Genomic DNA, 24,979 nt, shown 5'->3' on the forward strand with positions numbered 1-24,979 from the left:
CTGGTAAAAAACCTCCTGTCTGACACTGAAAGAATCCTAAACGGGAGAAGCTGACTGCAGTGACGGCATTGGTGGTGAAGACAACAATTCCCATGATCCCACACCACTTCACGACACCACCAAACACTGTCTTTTGATATTGTTTTGATTGAGAGACCCCAAGTGGCAGAAAGTTATATATTGTGTCTTTAAATGATAGGTGCACATTTTTTCAAAACAGCGCTCATATGCCTGTATGTACTGTATGTACTTCCATAGCATTTATAAGTCATTGTAATTGTTCCTCTCCTTCACACTGGCTGCAAAAAGGGAGATTCCTTTTTAAGGTGAGGGGTAAGAAATGGCCACAAAGTAAAACAAAGCAACCTCGGATAGATGCAAAGCAACCACAAAGAGAAACAGAATGAGCACCGATGAACGTGTCCATGACGCTATTTGGAGATACAACTATCAGATATTGATTAATAAAGTTTCATATTAGAATATTTAAACTATTAATAATGTGCAGTCTATCATTGTCAAGACCTAGTGCTCTAAACTTCTTTCTAAACACATTTTTGGTCATTTTACAAAATGACTGAGTTTCTAAACCTGCCCCTGGAGGAAGAAGAAGAAAGTGAGACATGATGGTGCTTTGTGAATCTATGGGCAGTGTCTGGTTGTCCTTGCAATGAGAGGACAAGGTTGAGGAGTGTGAAGAGAAGAAGGGGAGGTGCAGGAGGAGAACACTTGACGGGTGACAAGACTGACAAGAGTTTGGAAGTACAAAGAAGAACAGAATAAAAAAAAATGAAGAGGTGAGGTTACTTCCTTATTCTTTGTTATTTCTGTGTTGCATTAGTCTCATCCTTCCCACCTGTAGGAGGAAGAGAGGACCAGGATGAAGCTGTGGATGATGATCACTGTATTTTTATTGTAGGTTGGAGATGAGGTCATGCTCATTACTCCAAAAGAGTAAGCGCACACTGCGAACAATTTATTTAATGGATCATGTACATGAGTAAAAAAAATCAAAGTTTTCCTAAGTCGAGGGGGGCAGGGCCCGTCAACCCCTGATCGAAGTTCTTGCGTGCGTGCTGAGATTATGCGTGGTCATCTTTCCTTTAGTCATCACCCATAAAGCAGATGAGGGTGACTGGAGGGGACAAAACCTTGACGAAGTTGACGGCACTGCGCAGCAGCAGCAGCACCAGCAGTCATCGGACAGGTGGCTGCCATCGTCACCGCACAGGGACACGACAGGAGACACGCGGAGGGCACGCTGGAAATGTCTGACATAAAAATAGTCTGAGAGAGGAGCAGAGCTGAATCCAAACTGACTTTTGAGGTGACAGTCGAACCAAAAACAAGGAGAGAGAAATCGGGTGTGTGTGTGTGCGTCTCCTCCAGCATCCCACAAGAGAGGCAGAGAGAGAGAGAGAGTTAGAGGGAGAGAGAGAGGGAGAGAGAGTTAGAGAGAGAGGGAGAGATCAGCACCAGCAGTCTGACAAAGCTGCGCTCCCTCGAAGTTTGACATCTCCGGCGGGCTACAGAGGGAGTTCTGCTCCGCTGCTGCCATGGAGCCTCGGAAGTGTACTGGATCTGTATTGATTGGAGTTTACCTGTGGGCGACATTCTGCTGTCAAGGTGGGTCACTGATGGAGCCTTCAGTCTGTTTTCTGTGCACGTCTGTGTAAAGATGCCAAAAGAAAAAGAGGCAGCGTGGCGCCTTATCTTTTATATTCTTGTCATTTGAGCATCATTTCCATAAACCTTTGTCAGGAAGATGAGAGCCGCAGTTTAGACAGACTTCGGCTTAGTTCGGCTGGTCATTACACATCTGGCGTGACAGGAACATCTATTTCCACAACTGTAAAAGGCATGTACAGGAGTTGACTGCAGATTCTTTAGCCGGAAATGTTTCTTATTATAATGCTTCATAGAAGGCACAAATACATATTTTTATTTGTGTTATAATGATGTGTATTTAAAGGCTAAATCTCTTGCACCACAGCTTAATGAACGGCTGAATTACTCAATTTTAAAGCTTGCAGCCTGTGTGCGTGTGTGCGTGTGTGTGCGTGTGTGTGTGTGTGTGTGTGTGAGTCTGTGGTGTGTGTGTGTGTGTGTGTGTGTGTGTGTGTGTGTGTGTGTGTGTGTGTGTGTGTGTGTGTGTGTGTGTGTGTGTGTTCGTGCGCACACAACAGTGAGCCTTCTTTGAAAGAACCACAACATCTGGCCCAGAAAATAAGGAGGGCGTCCCGGCGTTGATGCACGAAGCCCATTGGGGCCGCTCATCCCCTCAGTGTAATCTGCAGCTAAAGGATTGTTAAATGCGTGACAACAGTGGAAAAGAGCTAGAGGACCTCTTCAGAGGAGGATAAATCTCTGTAATATGTTTGAATCCCAGGTTTATATTCTATATCTCTAGAGGAATGTGTTTTTAATGTAAACATATTTTACTTCTGCAATCATGATCCACTGATGGAGTTTGATTTTGATACCTTTGCTTGGATGGGAGGAGAAAAAAAAGAGGTCCAACATGCAAACAGGTGATGTTAAAAGTAAGGAGGCTGCAGTCTGAGTATGTGTTAGCACAGCCTCTCCCAACAGGCTCCAAAGAAAACTGTAGCAGCACCTCAACTGCTGTTACACAGGCAGGCATACAGGTGTTCTGTGATCATGTTTCTTTTCTTTTCTTTTTTTTAAATATAGAGAGATACTCCACTGCAACAAATTCAGGAACACTTTCACACACACCAAAGTAGTTAGATATTCTTCATATGATCCCTATAATTGCCAATATACTATAATACTATAATTTAAGTCTTCAAGGACAATGTCTGGAGTGTGGTGCGCCAAACAGATGTCTACCTCTTTCATTCCTCTGCAAAGAAGAGGATTTCTCTTCTTAAAGAATGCTACCACAAAGCTTTGGTAACACTTTGCAGGATAACATCGCAAGGAGGATTTAAGCTGTCCTGAAATTAAAAGCTCTTTTTATTCCTTTGTTCACATATTTAGCTGTTGCTGTGTCCACCCTCGCCTCCAGACACAGTCCCTGCAATTAGTTCCTCTGGGTGCAGTGTGTCACGTAGCCTGGATTGGACAGTGGTTTGCTAATGAGATAGTGTAAGAATATATTTTCTTACTATAATACACTTGTTGTACACTATAAATGTAAAAGAAAGATAAAGTTTAAAGTTCCAATCTCTCTCTCTCTCTCAAAAAAAAATCTATAAACAGTTGATCTGTTTCCCGCTAGCCTTGCTAACCTGTGTTTCCACGTGGGCAAAACTATTTTTTGCTACTGCAGTTAATTAGAAATGAGCATTAATGAAAAAAAAACATCACCTCAAAAACAGTTACTCCATGAATCAATGAATGTAAATGATTACAAATGAAAACAAACCAGGGATATCATGAATCATGCATCCAGGGTGACTCAGACAAACGTCCTTTTCTATCGTGGCTGATTAATTACAGTTTCCTTTTAAACAGCCTCAGTCATCCTGACGACAGTTTGGCTAATTAAAGACTCATTTAATACACAGTTTGGCCTTTTGTATTGTCATTCATCAAGCTTAATTAGTATTGTATAACATTAATGGACTCAACATTTGTTTAAATCAGCACTAATAAAAATTTTAAATACACAATAGAAAAAAATGATTATGTGTAACTGGCTCCTCAAAGTGACAAGCTAACAAATTACTGTTGCTCCACTTTGCAGTTCCCCTTCGCTCTGCTGAGCGTCTTAGCATCAGCTCATTCTTTTGGCTTTTGGGCCCAAAACTTTCCTGTCGTGCTTCAGTCTCACCGCTCTCATCAACATTGTTTGTGTTTTCAGATGTGATAAACCCACTGCAGGCCAACTCCTCTGCACCAGACAGTCAGATAAAGTTAGCAGCTAGCTGGTGAACACAGTGGAGCAGTTCTCAGCTAAGGAGCCAGATATTTCCTTCCAGCCGAGACCAAAGTAGAGTAATATTAGACAGTACATCCCACTTGTAAATGTGAAGCAAATATTGTAGAATTTTGATGATTCATCGACAGTTTGTTTTCCACATTTATGTGTCATGTTTGTGTGTACTCTTGGGTCAGAGGAAATTAAATTTATTCCCAAAAGCTAACGAAGTGACCTTGTTTGATATTCTTGAGGAAGACGAGCCGACCTGATCAGATTCTGCTCTGTCTCAGATTCTGGATATGTATTGATCTTTTGCACATAGTTGTGAACCAGCTGCTTTAATGCGATTTGATTATAAACTTGGCCAAGTTGTCTCGGTGTTAAAGAGTCCCTGAGAGGCCAATCAATATTTAAGCTGTCTCTGTGGTGGCATAGGGCTTTTAGGTTGTTAACTGTTCCTGAGTTGAATTACTTAGTTTCCAGCTTGTTGTTAAGAAAAGTGATAATAGGTAGGCTACTTTTCTGCAGGTGTGTGTCTTGAAAGGAGAAACATTCAAGGTGAACAGAATAACAACACATGATAATGTGAAGAATGTAGTACTTTCACCAAAAATATTGAAAAATGAAAGACACAGCCATCAAGGGAAAAAAAACCACAAGGTATAAAGCTATGACAGCAATATGTAAGTATTTAAACCACAAAATGCAAAGGACAATGTCTCCGTGTTTTTTTTAACAGGATGTAGTTTAACTCACGAAAGGGAGCACTAATCAGAATATGAGGTTCTTTATCCTTGGCCTTTGAAACAAGCTGTAATTCTCCTTTTCAGCTGTTGTAAATATTGACATTGGGTTGCCTCCACATTTTCGTTGCATTGTGGTAACAATGGTCCAATGTGTATTTTATGTCTTTTATTTATTGTCCTTCCTTGTGCTATTCATTTTGACTACTATCCTTGAACCAAACTACCTCTTAGGGGTCATTAAAGATTGACTCTACTCTAGTCAGTCTTTGCCCTACTGTCCTCAAACATCCCTCTTAGTCTGAAGTTAATAATGCTACAAGCAGTAAGCTGTCTGGCTTTGCTTTCTGGCACTTGAAAGCTTCAATATGTCGTACACTAAGATGGGGAAAGCCCAGATTTTGCTTAGGGGTGTGAATTTTATATGGTTTTCCACAGCTGCTCCCTACTGTACTCAACCTAATTCTTAACAATGGCCTACTGAGAAGTTGAGCTTTGTTTCATTTTATGATTTTACACCGTGCTTGGTATGTGAGCATGCTGTGGTTAGCCAAAGAAAATAATCCTGGTTTACTCTCAATGTTGGTTGCTTGTTTGTGTTTGTCTGGTTTCTTCATGCATCTCTGAGTGCTGTCTTAGTGCTGTAGGTTACAGGTTCCAAACGAAACACACGTCACATTGTTCACTTCATATTAAGACAATATTTAAATACAAAAGACACCAATTACATTTAGCCCATATGGAAGTTACATATGCACTTTATTTGGGACACATCACTGATGCAAATATGGTAGAACTATATGCATCTTTGTGTATGAAAAAGACACATACAGCATGTATGTATGTATATTCAGATATAAATACCACATTGCAAAGACCCCGCTGGTGTTTTTGTGGACCTGTTTCAACTTTAAATGTTTTTATTTCACTTAATAAAATTTTACTTTTCCCTCATTAAATAAGCACTCCACTAATTTCCCACTGGCCAGTTTACTGCTTATAGTCTGTATAAATCTATATAACTATAGTATGTCCTCTGTGCCTCTAAAGGAGCTTTGTGAGGACTGAAAATAAACCTGATGATGTCATTGTGATGTCATCATGGTGGGCTTGGGGACTACAAATGTACAACAGAAAGCTTGCTATACAAACTAGTCATCTGGCTGCTCATCTAATAAAAAAGAGGCTATCTTGTTGCATTATGGGGAATGAAGGGTGCAGTGCTTTTGAAGCCTGACCCATTCCAGGGACAAAAAAAAAAAAGGGATATCCCACCCTCTACTTAATCAATTTTGACCATCCTTTTTTGAAAGACCAGTGTGTAGGATTTAGTGGCATCTAGTGGTGAGGTTGCAGCTGGCAACCAACTGAATACCCCTCCCCTCATCCCCCTCTTTCCAAGCAAGAACCTACAGTAGCCTACAGGTAATGTAAAAAATGCTAAAGGCCCTCTCTAGAGCCCGTGTTTAGTTTGTCTGATCTGGGGTACTGTAAAAAAACATAGCGATGCAACATGGTTGGCGCTGAGGAAGAACACCCACACCCTTCGCAGACATGAAGGGTTCATTCAAAGCTAACGAAAACACAATTTTTAGTTTCAGGTGATTATACAGTGCAATAATAATAACATAATTGGGGGCCAAGAAGTGAAGCTGCCAAGACACCATTTCTTATTCATCATCATCATCATCATCCTCTTTAAATTTCTTCCTCTGCCATGGGGGTCTATAGCAGCCCCCTAGACCATCTTTTGAAATTTGGCACACTGATTGGGGACACTACTGTGAAGCTTTTCACCAGGTTTCATGTTTGTGTCTCAGGCACTCTAGCAGAGAAATTGGAGGTGTGTTCATGCAGGTAACTTTTGAACCATATGCCAGATTATCAATACTGAAAGAAGTAAAAATACATTTTGGCAAATAACCATAAACATGTTTACCTTAAAAACACACACACACTTGTTTCTGATCAAGACCTAGCAACTTGTCATGTCATCCTAATCAATGTGGCTACCATTTTGCCCCTCTGTCCAATCCAAAGTTGGGCACAGATGATCTTCAGACCAACAATCACAACAGTTATCACACAGATTTTTGATTTGCGAGAGCGTTCAACCATGACAGCCAAATGAAATTGGTGGGAAAGCTGCCAATCAAGAAATCAAGTCCTATCAATCTTTAATCAGCTGAAACGAAACTTGCTGTTGGTGCTTAGAACCAATCCCTTGATGTAATGACATCATGTTTCCATGGCAATTCTGGCCTGCTTGGCCCCCAAATCGCTGCTTGCAGCTTTATTACAATTATATTCCACTTCTGCCAATAGAATCCCATAAATCCCACACACTGGTCCTTTAGCCTGGTCCCTCACAAGTTTCCAATTTTATGGAAGTAACTTGGGAATTCATGTCGAACCTGTGAGAGGTTTTGACACAGTGATTGGTTACTCCTGTGGGTGTCATTGTCTGTGACAGTAAAAAATGAGCACACTGTGGACACCAAGTCTGTAAAAATGATTTTGAAGGCAGTGAGTGCTTTCAGGGGTGAGTAAGTCGTAAACTGAATTGCTTGTATGTCTACTGCTGCAGCATCCCAACCATACAAAGAAACACATTTTATTTCTATATAACTGAGCTTTAATGATTGAGGACGAAATGAGACCCCAAGTGGGCTCTGAAATGGAAATATGAGAGGACACTAATGCAATGAGAAAGATTTATGGTAGCCATTTGAAGTTGATAGATGCCTTCAGGTTATGTTAGGGCTCTGTCTGTATTGGTATGTTCAGTGTTTCTATTGAAGTTGTGAATTATGTAAGCCTAGCAAAACGGAGAGCGCTGGGTTTATCGCTAAAAATTGAAGAAAAAAAAAAAAAGTCACTCACAATCTGGGAGATGCAAGAGAAGACAGAAGTGGAAGTGTGGTTTGGCCGTGGAAATCTGGGGCAGCATTCTCTATGTCACCTGGAAGCTCTGAGGCTAAGGATGTGGCTGTTCGTGTGGAAAGCTACGGAGGATAAGACCAACCGCAGACTATGAATGAGTCTCTAAGATTTGTTTGGTGAAGTCAAAGTATATGAAAGTGAATGTATGTGCAAGTAGTGGCCATCTTTTCCACTATATTTCACATCCTCTTGTAAATGCACACATTTGCAGCTGGAGGGTGGAGAGGTAGACTTTTTTTTTTGCCCTCAGCGTTGCTTCTCAGGCTACATTAGGCAGCCCTACCTTGAAGGTTGTTGGAGCAATACAGTAAAGATACAAACAACAGCATACAACATTATCTATCTGAAAGTATAAAGTATCTATTAAGGAAACTAAATGAGTAAGGATTAGTGCATTATTAAAACAGTGTTTTACAGTAAATAGAATTTGCATTTGCTTTGTTATATGACCATTATTATTATAAAAAGCACAGTAACTACATTTATCATAATATGTTATTACCAAGATTGATGTAAATATACTGTATATAAATGCAGGAAATAGCAAATCAGTTACATATACTTTTTTTAGTTACAGAAAAATACCTTTTACTTCCTTGTGTCCCCCGCACTCTTGTGCAGTGCAGAATGCAAGTCGATGTATTATCCATCTCTGACTCCCATTTGAAATTCAAAAGTAACATGCTTGGCACAAAGCGTTCCACTGTGATGCACAGCTGCTTTGATGGCACTGCAGTCTGTGGTTGGAAAAAACAAGAAGATTTTTTTTTTTCAGTGTTGATGCATCAGAGCGATGCAACTTTCCAATCACTGCCTCCCCTGAAACAAGACTGTGCTGTATTTGAAATCAAAATTCAGTGACTGTCGAACAGTTTTTTGCTCGCCTGGTTTGTGGTGCATTTAAGATTCAAACGCTTACAACAAGGCTGAGAGAAATGTTTGGTATGCTGTTAACACCATTTGGACCTATAAAATAAAAAGCAGCACTGACTGTTTTATTTAGTTTTTCGCTTCTTTGTCAATAGAAAATGGTCATTTTGTTTAGTTGTGCAGTGAGCATTAAGTTGATTTTTAGCACCCTGACAGCCACAGCCTTCTAAGGCTCCTTCTGTAGAACATGCTCAAATATTCCCCAGAGGGGAACATCACATCTTACAGCAGCACAAGAAACAGTCTCAAGAGGCAGAAAAACACATAAAAACCCCATTTAAAATGAATGAATTAAACAAAACCAGAAACTAAAGAAAAAACAGTTATATACATGGCTGACATTACATTACTTAGGCAATATAAAAGATTTATGTACTGTACCGAGCACTTTATTAGGAACGCCATACTAATATGGTAACGCCTCCATTTGCTCTCTCAGTTCTTCATGGCATGGATTCCACAAGATGTTGGAAACATTCCTCTGAGATTCTATCTCATGTTGATATTTTGTGATTGTATCACATAATTTGTGCAGATTTGTCAGCTCCACATTCATGCTGCCAATCTCCTGTTTTACCACATCCCAAAGGTGTCCTTCTATTGGCTCCAGATCTGGTGACTGGGGAGGCCATCATGCTGAAAGTAGCCATTAGAAGACGGGCCACTGTGGCCATAAAGAGATGCACATGGTCGACAGCAATACTCACATAGGCTGTGGCATTCCAACCATGATTGATCTGTAGTCAAACATTCCCCACACATCACACCAACAACACCAGTCTGGGCTGTTGACCCAAGGCAGAATGGGTGGGTCCATGGATTCATGCTGTTGATGCCAAATTCTGACCCGACCATCTGCTGCCTCAGCAGAAATCCATTCATCAGACCAGGCTACGGTTTTCCAGTCTTCAACTGTCCAGTTTTGGTGAGCACGTGTCCACTGCAGCCTCAGATTTCTGTTCGTGGCCGACAGGAGTGGAACCTGACATGGTCTCCTGCTGTTGTAGCTCATTCACCTCAAGGTTCAATGTGTTGTTCTGAGATGCTTTTCTGCTCAGCACAGTTGTAAAGAGTGGTTATCTGAGTTACTGTAGCCTTTCTGTCAGCTCCAACCAGTCTGTCCATTCTTCTCTGACCCATCTCAACGCCTCTGGATGTTTTTTTCATTTCTGGCACCATGTTGAGTAAAACCTCTTGAGACTGTTGAGTGTGAAAATCCCTGGAGATCAGCAGTTTCAGAAATACTCAAATCAGCCCCGCCTGGCACCAACAATCATGCCAAAGTCAAACTCCTTGACATGATGATGTTTGATGCGAACATTAACTGACCTGTATGTGTTTTTAAACACTGCACTGCTGTCACATGGTTGCCTGACAGTGCTCTGTGAGTGTACATGTGCAGAAGCAATGAGTCTCGTATTGTAACTCTGCAGGCCTCACTGAAGAAGAATTTTGATCTGCGAGTACCTCAGCCTGTTAAGACAATGAGGTAGGGAAGAGTGCTGCTCATTCATTTTCCCCACTCCCATTTCTAAGCCATGGGATTCAAACCAACCTCTTAGATAATTTAAAATAACTAAATATTGTACATAAGATCTTAAAAATTATGTGAAAATGATTGTGTTGTTGTTATGTGAAAATCCATTAATTGTGATTACAATGGATGGAAGAATTTCATTTACTGATTGACCCATAGCTGCTGCCGCACGCATCGAAAGACTCAAGGGAGACAAAGTGTGAAAGGAAGAGAGGTAGAGTGCAGACAGAGTGACTTTTCTCCTGTTTACATTCACCACACTGCAGTAGTCGCCCTCAGGCCCACACAACATGATGAGACAGTAATCCGGTCTTCCTTAAAACCTTTGCGACCTCCTTTAACGTGAGAGGTCACACTGTCAGCCAAGTACACTGGGGCAGTAAAGCGATGTTGAACAAGAGATGAGCCGAGATGAGTTTTCTTGACTATCTCCTCTTATCCCACACCACAATCTTGTAGCAGCACTTTTCAGGCAGTCTTTCAAAATTACAGTCTATTGGAGGAGTTTGTTTTCAATTTATTTTTAAAAAATCATTTAATAATCTGTCCATCTGTCTGTCCCTCCAGTCATCTGCTCATTCATATGCTCTATAAACCTCTAGTGCACAGTTTAACTGTACTGTACCAGTGATTAATGCTTATTTAATTGTCTCTAAATGTTTGTAACATGTTTATAAATTAACCTCATAGAAAATAAAACATTTTGTCACTAAAAAGAAGATACCAGCAGAAGAATTCAGAGATTTGTTTGAATGATGATGGTTCATTTATTAATTCTTTTCAGTTCTCTAGAGATTTACTATTAGACAACGGATATATAGACATTAATAGTCAATACATTAATGAACAAACCCGCATAAATTAACATCAAGATAAATAGCTCAAAGTGTTTGTACCTCTTCTGACACCTTAGATGAATATGGTTCAGCCAGTTGTGACAGATCATGACAATTTGCCTCTACTGCAGGATGAGTTTGAGTTTCAGATTAAAGCACTTTCATTTTGAAATGGTGATTATTTTTTAATCCCACACTACATTACATGGTTTGACATTGCAAAACAAAAAGAAGCAGAAATAATCGTTTAATCATCTGCACAACACACGTCTATATTATTTCCAAAATACCTCAAATTTAGTGCGACTTGTGAAAAACATAAAAAATATCCTGCCCTGAAAAAGTTAAAACAAGATGCTACAGACCACAACACTGATGGGTGGTGTAGGGTGTGGTCAGGAGTGTGCCCTGTTGCACTAGTATTCACACCCAGCAGTGATGTCACGGTGAACTGACACACAGGCCACGTGCAGACCTGGCATTAACATCCGTCAGCTCTAAGTGGACAGCTCTAAGTTCAGGTGTGAACGCACCCAAGACCCATTTGAGATCCAATCACTCAGACCCAGACCACATCTGAAGGTGGTCTGAGCCTCATGTCGCCACATTCTTTTAGCAGTGTTAATGCAAATGTGTCCTGGGCCACGCTGAAGGACCACATTCTCTACTGACGTCCTCTGCCACAGTCTGATTAGTCCCGCCATTGTTTAATATCGAACCGAAAATATTTTACTATTTCAAATGGCTATAACCTTATTTCATTGTGGAGCTGTGCACAGTGCATTGATTCGCTCAGCCCCGTCTTGCCCTGCTCTCTCCCTCTCTCACCCTCTCTCACAAACACATTGAGAATGGATCTATCTGTCATAGTTGGACTGACTAAAAACAACAACACAAACCTGTTTATTTGCATATAGAGCGGGGGAGTGAGATCCAATCACAAATGGTCAATCCAGACGCGTGTGGAGACGCATTTCAATGCAAGGTGTGAACAGGGCAACACTGTCTAAAGACACAGACTAATATCTTAATCTGAATCAAAGGTTGTATGTAGATAGTGCACAAGCATAGTAATGCACTATTACAACCTCGGTAAGCCTGTGGAAATATAAACGTACAGCACATACTAAAGAGAGGCATACAGAGAAAACAGAAGACATTACATAACTAATGAACTACTGACATAAAGCATCACATATGGGACATTGTAAGTGTAAACATACAGCTCTCAGGAAGCTTCCCCCGATGCAAACTGAAGCTAAGCCTAACAACACCGATACGCAGACACACTGCCTGAGGATGCACTGGAATAAGTCATCACAACTAACTAGCAGCAGACTGTATGCAGGCACTGCACGCTACCTGTTACAGAAACAGCTCAATCTGTCCAAGGAAGTTGTATAAGACGTTCGTGTCACTTCCTTGAGTAGGAAGCACTCTACGGTGCCATCTTCTGTCTCACAGGCAGGAGGCACAAAGTGTTTGGTTTGGAGTGATGTTACTGAAACGCACAGTATGTAACTTCTAACGGTGACATTAGATTTGGATTCCCTCACTGTCAGTTGTTAAGGAGGTGTTTAATGGAAGCCGAATTATCCACAGAGTTATTCTTTTGTCCATAGCAAACGGACCAAAGTATAAAAATTGGTAGAAACACCAAATAAAGCAGTTTCTTAAAGTTATTTTTTGGCCATTTTTGCCTTTATTGTGATAGAGACAGGAAGGTTGGGGAGAGAGAGAGGGGATGACATGCAGCAAAGGGCCGCGGATTCGAACCCATGGCTGCTGCGATTAGGACTAAGCCTATGTGGTGCGCGCTCTACCAGGTGAGCCACTGGGGCGCCCCAAATGAAGCAGTTTCACTTTAAAAATCAGTGATTCACTGACACTCCTCAGAGGACACAGGACGTCTCAGAGGGGCTGGGAGCTGAGACTGCTCATCTTTTTTTTTTCTATGATAACTTTTGATTTAATTGTTCAGGAGGTTATTACCAGGAGCCGAATTATCCACAGAGGTCTCCTCCTCTCCATAACAAACAGAACAGGGGAATAAAACTGGTAGAAACACTGAATAAAGCAGCAAAAACCACTGTTTTACAGACACTCTTCAGCGGACACAGGATGTCTCAGAGCTGTCAAACATTTGCCCGATTTTTTTTCCACTCATAACTTAAGATCCAGATGTCCGATGACTAAAACCATCTGGTTAAAACAACGCCAATGTTGTTGAAAAAAGGTGTATAAAATATATCCTAAAAATGTGGCTTAAAACTGGATATGTTTGGAGCTTCTGGCAAGCAACCACAACGCAGACGCATAGGGGATATGACGTACCGTTATTATGATTAAAATCACATATTTGTCTAGGTTTGAGAATTGCTGGAAACATTTGGGATAATTTCAGTACACATCTCAGTCATTTTGGGACATTTTAATGTGGAAAAGTTACATATTATAACTTTAAAGGACATGAAGAAGCCAGTATTTGTTGGAAACAGTGGAAACACTAAGTAATACAGGAAATAAGATCTTGATCTTGACTTGATCGATTTTACTGTTTTAGATCAACAGCAATATGTGCTATGTTACCATCCATCAAGCGACGTGATAATTTTTACTGTGGCTCTTTGAAAGGTCTCTATACTGCTCAGCTTGTTTTGGTGCGACTCGTTTCACTCCATCGACTCTCAACACTTTAGCTGGCTGCCGCTCTCACCCATTATGCAGATTCCCCCGTCATGCCAAGATTTAGGGGTGCCCCATCTGACACTCAGCAATACCCTCACACACAAACACACTGCGAGCTGTCTGTTTATTTTGCCTCATTAGCTAATTAGTCATCCACTCAGTCATTGTGGGTGCACACATCTTGGCTGTCACTTGATAATTGCTGGAATATGTTGAGACAACATCTAATTTGGACAAGGGTCGCTGGGGAAATGCACACTGAGACCTTTTCTGTTCTGGCTGAGATGAGACACTGAGGGATGAGGGAGTCTTTTGTGAATGTTGTGATGATCTTGATGTGATAGAAGAAGCTCCTTCCTAAGTTGCCATGTGTTGGTGGCTTGAAGTATGTAGAATTTTTATTTATATTTTTTATTTCTATGTGGTTATAGCATCTATCAAATGATTCTAATGGCATATGTTTTTGTTGAAGAAAAATGAGACAGTTGGGCGATGTGTTGACTCGTCGTAGCGCTTCCAGTTCACTGAGCCCAGCCTTCATTGCGGCAAATAAACTACTTTCATTACATGTATCATTATTACTACAAGAGGCAGAGGAAAAACTAAACATAAGACACACCGAGCAGAAAGAGCAGAAGACAGGGAGGTAGGGACATAAGTAATCAGTAACTGCTATAGAAACTAGCAGATCTGAATAACTTGTAAACAACCTTAACGGCAGCAACCGGAAGTTAGATGTTACACTTAATAAACAATAAACGCCCTGTTAAGAAATGAAAGGTTTGTGTTCACTGAAACTCTAGAGGGCTTTTAATTTGAAACAGTTACAATATGGTTACAATACTGTATATGTGAGTTCAGAGAGTAGAAGATGCAAATGGATAGAGGTGAAACCAGCTGACACTTGGCAGAACCTATATGCGACATGATGATGTCAGTTGTTTACAGCTGTTCCACAACAGTTTTCAACTCCACTCTCAGATTGACCATACGCGGTCCAGCCATGTACTAGGTTTTGACCTAGTCTTGTTTTTATAGCCTCTGTTGTGATGATGCTAGTAGGCACCGTCATAAATGAAATGATTTAAGTTTGTGAACTAATTTTGTTTGGGATATGAAATAATAAAAACTCAGTACCAATATGTTTCAGCATTCAGCTTGATGATGTGGACTAGATTCTATGAAATCGGATTTATTACCTCACAGTCTTTGTCCTGCCCTCTATGAGATGCTCTTTCCTCACAGTCAAAGCCTTTTTTTAGTCAAATTTTACTACAAGAGCAGCGAGGGACACATAATGGAAACAGCGTGGTGTCAAAAAGAAGACATGCTACCTTCACGACTGACTGGCTTCTCTTTTGCATCGCTGCATCGCTGTAATATTCATTCCTGTTAAAGATGGATGCCTCATTGTTCAGCATGAACCACTTGATGAGGCCTAATGAACACAGGAGAAACAAAAAGAAAGCACAGTCAACACAATTAAAATTCACTGAGTTAATAATGTGTTCATTACGTCCAGCATATCGTGACTTAATCAGGGTTTCTTGAGGGATTTGGCACCGCAAGAACAATGTTTTAAATAATTACAATAATAGTGTTGATTAGATTAGAGGCGTTAATATGTGTGGGAGAACACTTACACTTTGTTTTATTAAACTACTGGGTTGACTGAGTCTTGAGTCTTGAAAGATGCAAACAGCAGAATTTAAATTCGTCAGTTCCTCCCATCATTGTGCTCTCCATGACTACTACCTCAAATCCTTCATTTCTTCCTTCTCACCTGTTACTCGTACCCCGTCCCTTTTAACACCTGTAACTATATTTCTTCTTTCTCCCTCTTACAATCTCTAACACCCCGGAATCCTTCCTTTCATCTCCTCTCCGGAACTCCTCTCCCATTTTCAATGTCCTAACTCTCCTCCCTCCAGGTTGTCATGGCGGTATGTACCAGAGGAAGCTCTACCACGACCTCATGGTCAACTACAATCGGCTGGAGAGACCCGTCCAGAACGACTCAGCCCCCATCGTGGTGGACCTAGGCCTCACACTGCTGCAAATCATTGATGTGGTGAGGGTGTGCGTGTGTGTGATTGTGTGTTTTTTCGTCTCCCTTTAAGTGTGGAGTACAAAGAATGCTCGAGGACACAGTCGAGAGGCGAGGATGTGTGTGGAATTTGTTTTGGAAATCAACACAGTTCGAGCTAAAGAAGTTAAGTTGAACCATCTCTGTGAAACCTTTTTCACACCGAGGTTTCTGTTGTTTTGTTTTTGTGAAAGGCGTTCTATCTGATTTATCTGCAGTGACTGTGGCTCATGCCAATGCACATACCGTATCATTTTCCTCTGAACTTAAAACTTTATTTCACCAGTGGGAGCACCCGACCAAGTGAGAATATTTGTCTTTAAAAGAGCGAATTCTTTGTCTCTCCCCTTGATCCTATGGTATTTTGTGGCACTATGGCTCTCAGTCTTTTCTTTCATTCCACAACATAACTCAGTCTCAGTGTTGAGGTATGCCCTCTTACTTTTTGCCTGTTTTTTTTCTTGAAAGCAATATTTCAACATTTTGGGAAAAACACATTTGCTTTTTTGTAGTGAGAGTTAAATGAAATGAATTATACACTTTTGCTATGTCTGTTAAATATGAAGCTGCAGCCAGGCAGGTTAGTTTACCATAATGAATTATCAGAATGACAAATGACTAAGCTGAGGTTGCTGGTTGCTTCACTGTGACGTTACTCTGTGTTCAGTCAGAACGTGGACGAATTTTAGAGGGAGTGTGATTCCATATGAAGTAAAATGTAATGTTTTTAAAGTCTTATTTTTGGTGTTCTGCCTTTATATAGTACAGTGAGAGAGAGACAGGAAAGTCAGGGTGAGAGAGAGTACGCCCTCTACCAGGTGAGCCACCCAGGCACCTCCAATTAGAAGCAAGTTAACTTGGGTGATGCAAATTAATGCAACGACTCATATGCGTATGTTGAGACTGTTGGTTCAATTCAGTCAGACTCTAAGCTGAACACACACACACACACACACACACACACACACACACACACACACACACACTTTAAACACTTAAAGTAAACTCTCTAAAACCAAACATAATACCTGTGTTTCTTCTTCTTTCATGTATAACATGGTTTTCTTAAGAGAAAAGCTTAATTCAAAACATCAGCTCTTATCTGTGTGTCCTACATTTTACACCCCAAAACACACTCAAAACCATACCCAGACGTACACACAGAAACCCCATTTAGCTCAATGCGACCACAGTCCTCCCTTTCTCAGTCGTTCGTCACTCTTTTTCATGTCAAACCCACGGCTCTTAAATCGACACTTCTGTGGTTTGGGTAGATTTTCTGTCACATCTAATTTTATGTTTTGTTCCTTCTGTGTTTGCCCCTGCACTTTGTCGTGTATTCCTCCTGTTCCCCATCTCATGCACCTACCCTCACACAAACCCACACATAACCTCTTGCCTGTTAGCCCCACCACATAGCCAGAGCGCTCATCCAAAAAACCCAAGCCGACACCCCGTCACATCCCTGAGCCAGCCCTGTCACAAGACGTGTACGTCTCCTCCTGATAACTACATGGTGGTTAAGAGCTGCACGCTGGCCTGTAACATAGGATTCCCATTCTATTATTAATATGGTGAAGACTCCTACAGCACATATGAGACAACATTTTAATGTATTCTTGAGCTCGCAAATCACAGTCAAGAGGCCAGGCAGTCTCCAAAGAGAACATATGGTGGTCTTGAGACAGGATATCAGATTATTAAGTCCTTTTTGTTTTGAAAGATGGTTTAAATTTAATGTTACAAGTAACAAAAGGTGCTGTTCTCAAATGAAATCAGTATAGTTGTCGGATGAATTGATGGGGTTTGTTTAGAAAGCAGCCTCATACATTAGCCATGAATCTTCAGAGATCAAAGACAAACATACATTTGTTGAATATATGTTATTGAATATGTTTTATATATATGTGTGTGTGTTTGCTACTTATGTTAGGTTGATAACTACACTGTTCGCTGACTCAGTACATAATGGATAAGCTGGCAAGACCATATGAATTAATGCTTACTGGGCAGTGGTAAATAATGTAAAGCTGGTTGTGCTTGTATGTGAGAGTAATGTGGCCTTTGATTCCTCCATCTGTTAACTCTCTGACCAGGGGAACTGGAGCAGGATGGGCCATGAATAATGACAGATGCACAGACTGACAGACGAGCACAGGACTGGTCACCAACCAGTATGAAGAACCACAATGAACCTTATGTACCTGACAAAGAAACTGATATGGTCCAGTGGTGGAATGTAACTAAGTAACTTTACTTGAGTGCAGTTCTTAAGTGCACATTCAAGGTACTTGTACTTTACTTGAGTATGTCTCCATTTTATGCAACTTTATATTTCACTCCATACAATTTAGAGGGAACTATTGCGCTTTTTACTTCAGTGAATCAGCTTTATGTACTAGTTACTTTAGTTACTAATTACAGTTTAGAATTTTATATATAAAACATATGGTGGGTTGAGCTTATAAAACATTAATGCTTTGTTATGTATTTAACCACCCAAGAGCGTATAAAATAGTTAATACTAGTTCCACCTCAACCTCCGACAACATTAAAATGCTACTTACATATTAATGAGTCAATAATAAGAATTCAAGAATATAAATATAATAGTATCACAACACTCACAGCAATGCAATGTACTTTTAGTTGTGTGACATTGGAAGTTTTTTTTTTTTATTGCTACTTTTACTTTAAACAATAATTTGACATTTTGTGAAATACCCTTATTTAATTTCTTGTGGAGTTAGATAAGAAGATAGATACCACTCTCACATCTGTATGTCAAAAATAAGGCTATAACTAGTAGCTGGTTAGCTTTGCTTAGCACAGAGACAGGAAACAGTGGTAAACAGATAGCCTGGCTCTGTCTGAAAGTAACAAAATCCAGCTACTGCATCAGCACCTCTACACCTCACAGTTATATTTAAATATACTGTAACTTTTAATAACTTCTTTTTTTTAACCACTTGGGAGCAGTAGAGACAAAGTTGTCATCACAACATTGACATATCAGTATTTTTTTAAGCTGATCTGGTAAACTAAACAAAAAGTTGCTTGTTTACACAGTTAGCAATAGCATTCATTTGGAGTCGTTGCGTTGCGTCTTTTCTGGTGCAGCAGAAATGCAGCCACATGTGTTGAACTGTTAGAACAAGAGGGCATCCTGTTCTTCCGCACACACACACATCACAAAGCTCTGTTAAAGATCCCCTTTTCAGGACACTGATGAAAATCAAAGGTGAAACCATGCATAGGAAGCACAATAGAGAATTCTGAGATTCATGATTTCAGGATTTCTTTTCTTCACTGTTTGTTGATTCACTCTGCTTGAAACACTGATCTAGATTGAAAGAAAAAGATGTAGGAGGCTTTTGTTCCTGACTGGGGATAAAACAGAACGAATCCCATAGATGAAATGCAATTCCTGGAACAATATACTGTACATACATATGAAAACATGTTCTTGTCCTTGGCCAAATGGTGTCAGAGACTTGCAATAAAAAACAGTTGAGGAGCTTGCACTGAATGCAAGTGTCCATCAATCCCTTGCCAATCTGTCTAAAACCAATCAGAGCAGATTTATGAGGAGATTAGAGTGTTTATAGTGTGTGTGACAGGGCTGATACTGCCCATTGCAGCTGAGCGAAATCCAACAAAACACCACAAAAGAGAGGTCAGGCACAAAATAGAGCGAAAAAACCCAGCAACCTCAAAGCTAAGCCAAATCTCCATGATTGCGCGCTAGATCGCACACCAATAGGACTCAAAAATGTTGCTTTGTGAAGCGCACAATGGGAGCCTGTTCTTTTTCAGCAGCGGAGAGAGAAGGTTTAAAAGAGGGACATATCAGAAAGGACAGGTGGAGATAAGATTGGAGCATGGAGGGAGTCATGGAGGAGGTGAGGAGGCAGGGATGAGAGACAGATAGGAGCGGCGATTGTGTGAGAATCGATTTTTACTACAAGGAGAAGTAAGAGCAGTGAGTTTACTCGCTTGTCACTGAAGACAGAGTTTAAGCACCTTCAGAAGTTTCTCATACACCAACAATGATACAGAAAGTTAATGAAATTTTACGTACAAAAGGAGTGACTTACAGACAACTAAATATCTTTAAAAGAACATGAATAGAAGACGATTCATATTGATTTTATTGGTTATTCAATTTGTGGTGACACCAAACCTGAGTGTATAATTTATCAATTTTTAAAATTTCCATTGCATCACTGTCTGTGTCCTCGGCAGAGGGCTGAGAGATGCCAGACAAAAAGAGGACAAGAGATGGAAAATTTTACACGCCATGAAAACCTAATTCTTCATAGGAGGATGACCAATTAATAGCTGAGCTGATTAAGTGATGATGATGATGATGATGATGATGATGATGATGATGATGATGATGATGATGATGGTAATGATAACAGCCTGGATTTCTCAGGTTTCAAAGCCAGCTTCTAATTCATCTTATCCGAGCTGCTGTTAGAGCAACAAGGTCTTAAGCTCATACCTGCAATTATACAAGCTTAGTCAGTTAAAGGTTATGATACCCCTGTGGGGTTTTTGACCACTAGTGGCACTATGGAGCAATGTTTTTACAAGTGGGTTTCCTGTTTTGTTTGTATCATGTAAGAGTGGGTGGTGAGATTCATATCCTTCAGTCGGATTCACGCAATTCAATTGATTGACAGCTGGTGGCAACAACGTGCCAACAAAATGTGACTACAAAGGCAGACTTCTTGGTGCCTCAAACATGTAGTTAAATGAAACCGTCTGCTTCTGTGGTGGAACCGTTAACAACTCTACACATCTATGATGTGATAAGAGACCCCAACAACACACTGTTTTTGTATAAGCGGTCACAAGTGAAAAAGATTGAAAACCACTGGTCTAAGCTCTATAAGCAAAGCATTGCATTTTATAAGTTTGTTTAGTGTTTACTAAAATCTTCATCTGAATAATAACTAGTGACTATGGCTGTAAAATAAATATAACGGAGTTAAAAGGACAATATTTGTCTCTGTAGTGAATATGTATATAGTAGATGTATAAAGTAGCATAAAACAGAAATACTCATGCACAAGTACCTACAAAGATTTACTTAATACAAAACTTGAGCAAATGTACTTGGATACTTTTCTCCACTACACCTCAACAATGTAAACACTACATTTTGGAGAAAAACACTGTATGTAAACATAACTATTGTATGTATATAAGGGCATGTTTAACTTCATATAAATCCTTTTCAGGGTAATCAGATCAAAACTCAATTTATGAACGCCCACTCCTTTTCTTTGAGGCTTAGATGACCCTGATTTATCTGCTTTTAGTCTTTGAAATATGCAGGTTTCGTTGAATAAACTTTCACAATTTAAATAATAAAGAATTAAATACCAAGTACCAGTATAATCAAATCAATGCTTTTACAAAAATTAAATGATACATATTTATGCAGATGTATCCGACTAGTAGTTGGCAACTGTTTGAAGCTGCAATTATGCACTGAACTATGTTTGCAAGCATATGCATACATTTGTCCACCCCATTTACATCAATGAGGAAAAAAATATTAAACATCTCTCAGTATAATGCAGTAAAGGTCAACAGCAGTAAAGCTGCAGCCTCCAAAATTACTCCAAAGTTTACTCAACATCTCTCAAAAGTTTACAAAAACCTGAACTGAGCTAGGTGTACCTAATAAAGTGGCAGAGGGGATGAGTGCTGATGATGGTCTCTAGTCTAAACTCATCTTACTTTCATTTCCAGAGCAAATCAATCCTCCTTGATGTGGTTAAAAAACTGAGGTGTCTGGGTAAAAGAAATATCACAATCAAGTCTAAAAACTGTGTTTTGTACAGTGGCAGTGGTGCAGTGATAAGGCTTATGCTCTATAATCTAATTTAATGCTACAGATTTTCTCTTCAAAGACTTTTAAATGAACCACACTGGTGATTTTGCATGCTTTAGAACATGTTCATTACAGCAAAGCCTTTCCTGAGACACTTATTTGTCCCTTTTGTTCCCATGTGAAGACAACTAATTCAACTACCTTGTGCACAGCTAAGGTCAAATCAAAGCGCACTCCTCTGCGAGTGTCTCACAACAAAGGAACAAGTCTGATTCGTCCAGTCCTGGGAGCGAAACAAGCAGCGTGAAGCAAGTGAGAAGAGTATAAAACTTTGTGATAAGATAGAAAACTATACAGTAGATTAGGTCTGGTGGGATGAGACAGAGAAAGAAATAAAATGAGCAAATTGATTTCATGATTGGATTTTACCACAGTAACATTAAAAGAAAAGTTTTCAGAGGGTTGAGCTGGCGGTGTTATTCCAGCATCAGTCATGGGTAGAAGATAACGTGATAAGTCACTCCAGTGATTCCATGAAAATGAAATAGGACTAGTCCATGAAGGCAGTTTGCACATATTTTCAGGGGTAAGAGCGAGTGTAACGTGTCAGACATGCAGCGTACCAGTGTGCAACAAGGAGCAATACTTGTCGCTGTCATGTGGGATTCTGCAAAGCACAATCCAAAGAAGTCCATTCCTACTGCAGATTTTTTTTTTGTTGTTGTTTTCTTCCTTGTGCCTCTGCTTCTATCATCTTTCAATTTTTTTCTTGAACTATCTCAGCCTCTGTCCTCTCATCTCTTTTTCTCTCTGTCCGTTTGACCACGAGCTGACCCTTGTGAAATATCCTGAAATGCAGCTGCAGCCACTGTATATTTCTGTTTTCATGACGCTAATATAATTTACTGTAAACTCATCTGTTTGTTGAAGAGCCGCATCCTTTCTGCTCAGCATCACTGTCTGCTTCCTGCACAAATTGCTGTTTGACCTTTTTTGTCTTTTTAACATTGTTGTATTGTTTAAGTTTTTTTTTTTTTTTTTAAATGGCAAACATGAATTCTGTTGCATTAAATTACAAGAATCTCATAACAGAGCAAAAAGCTGGAGTGCATCATTGTCATTCAGAGATCACGCCAGCTGAGTCATCTGCCTTGCAGTTCGCCATGATTGCTGATCTGTCCCATAATCTCACCTCATGTTTACTATTTATTTTTTTTATTTTCTCTCTCCCTGCAGAATATGTTGTAAAGCCATGTCTACTGCCTGCTGATCATTCTCTCTCTCCTGCTGTTTCCCTCCAGGATGAAAAGAACCAAGTGTTGATCACAAATGCCTGGCTGCAGCTGGTACGTCTCCTCTCCAAGCCCTTTTTGTGTGATCACTGTGTGATAATTGTCATTTAGTATATTTTTGGAAGGTGTTTGTGTGCAATGTTTTTGTCCTGTGGGCTCTGCCATTCATTCATTTTTTAAAAAGAGTTCACACCTGACTGCTTTTGAAGGCATAGAGCCAGGTATGATATGATTTAAAGATGCAAAAAATAGCCTTTTGTTTTGTGACAGAAAAAACAAGTTAATACATCGCAGTGAATCTCCTGGGCCTCATGTGACAAAATGTAAAATATAATTCTGACCCTTAGGTTAGCCAGTGTCAGAACAGTTTCAATGCAAGCGCTTGTTTTCTTTCGCTGTGACAAAGGCAGTGGCATCAGCTTGTGTCAAAAAGGATTATAGTGGATTATTTATTATTTTATAATATTTAATAATAGCATGATATAAGATTTACAGACATTATAAACTATATCACACAGGGATGGCGATAAAAATATCCCACCAGACAACAAATTAGGTTTTCAAAGATATATCTTTCAAGACATTTCTCGCACTTACTTTCTCTTACCTTTAACCTGTTAAATTTTACATTTACTTTACAACAAATGACGTGTTGAGTTTGTGTCTCTGCCTGTCAAGCTTTGCTTTCCTGGCACAGCACATATGCAGTTTACAGTGACAACAGTGGCAGATTTACAATTGAAATTCTATTTAATTCCTTAAACAGCAAGCTAATGAAGCTAATTTTAGCTCCGTGACTTGAAAACACTGTCACTAATGCAATTAGCTAATGATATGCTAAATCTTTGGCCTTAAGGTGTCGCTTGTTTACTATTGTAAGTATTAAGCCAGTTAGCCAAACATGCTAACAACCGCAGCTAACAGTGTTTCGAGCAGATAAACACAATGTTTAATCCATTTTAGGTTTTGGAAAGGCCCAACCTTCTTAGCTACTGAGTGTGGTTCTTACAACAGCCCATTTGACACCACTACAGCAGAGAAATCCAATGTTTGTCAGTTGCTAACCTAGGATTGAAAAAAATCGCTGTTCGGGGAATAAAGGTTTAGGTTTAGCGAATAGTCAGTTGTCAGATTCCTAACAGCATCCATGTAGTGCCATCTAAGCATGTGGAACTAAGCTACTTAGCTCAGATACAGCACATCTATCACATTAAAGACAGTTGAATCTAAGTTTATGGTACAAGAAATATGCATTAAAATGCTGAGGAAAATGTTATCAGGCCATTCGGGTAGCTACAGCATCCTCATTATCACAGCAGCCTCAGTCAGAATAGCCCGTTAAGGATGTCACAGCCTACGCTCAGTCAGGTTGAGTTGGCTGCTGACTGGCTTACAAGTTATGAATGAATCAATTATTCAGGAAGCCACCTCTTTAATACTGGCACCCACTGTGGTGTAATGGCTTAAGGGGGCTTTGCAGATGCAGCAGATTTTGAAGGAGACCTGAGAAGTACATTAACTAGCTCACAGTCACAGACGGAGAAGGGCCAGGTTCGCCTCCCCAACATGGAGGGGGATTTTAGGATTACAGGTTTATCAGGCAATGAATGTCCCACATCCCAATGGATAGGATTTCATGTGGTTTCTAACTGTGAGAATTGAAATGAGCTTACGTTTTCTAAGAACTGAGTATTAGTGTCCTCCTCAACACCCAGCTTTTATGGCTTATTATGTGTTATTATTATCACTGAAATCACCCCAAAAAATTATTCCACCCAGATTTTAAGAATTCTGCCTCAGATATTCCTGCCTACATCTCAATATAATGTTGGTGAATGGAATTGTTTGTAGTACAGAAAATAAAAACCCACGCAATGTGACTCTCCAGAAACTGCGCCTTTTGATAACTTGATGCTGTCAAGAGTTTTCACTGGAACAACTTTCTACTGAAGATATTGTTTACAGTGGGGTTATCTAGTGTAAGTGGGACACTAATTTCTGGAAAGTAAAACACATTCCAGCTTTGCTGTGAGCACCCCGAATGAAATTTCATTCACTTCCACTATTTTTGGGTGAAGGCAGATATCTCTGATCCATAAATCAACATGGCTTATACAGTGATGACTTACATACAAGTGTTCCAAATCATTTTTTGGAATTTACGTGTAGTTTCATGGAAAAGAAAAA

General features: G+C 39.9%; 1 protein-coding gene across 1 annotated transcript in view; it reads left to right on the top strand.

Annotated features, from left to right (window-relative positions):
• Positions 1–1,148: 1,148 nt before the first annotated feature.
• LOC130166943 (neuronal acetylcholine receptor subunit alpha-7-like) overlaps positions 1,149–24,979 on the top strand; it is a 48,091-nt gene continuing 24,260 nt past the window's right edge. Inside the window, exons 1-3 of the mRNA XM_056372809.1 lie at positions 1,149–1,626; positions 15,498–15,637; positions 22,802–22,846. Coding sequence (XP_056228784.1) covers positions 1,557–1,626; positions 15,498–15,637; positions 22,802–22,846 — 255 coding nt within the window. The 5' untranslated portion in view covers positions 1,149–1,556. The remainder of the gene's footprint in view (positions 1,627–15,497; positions 15,638–22,801; positions 22,847–24,979) is intronic.

Source organism: Seriola aureovittata, chromosome 3 (genome assembly GCF_021018895.1).
Source record: "Seriola aureovittata isolate HTS-2021-v1 ecotype China chromosome 3, ASM2101889v1, whole genome shotgun sequence".
Classification (NCBI taxonomy): domain Eukaryota; kingdom Metazoa; phylum Chordata; class Actinopteri; order Carangiformes; family Carangidae; genus Seriola; species Seriola aureovittata.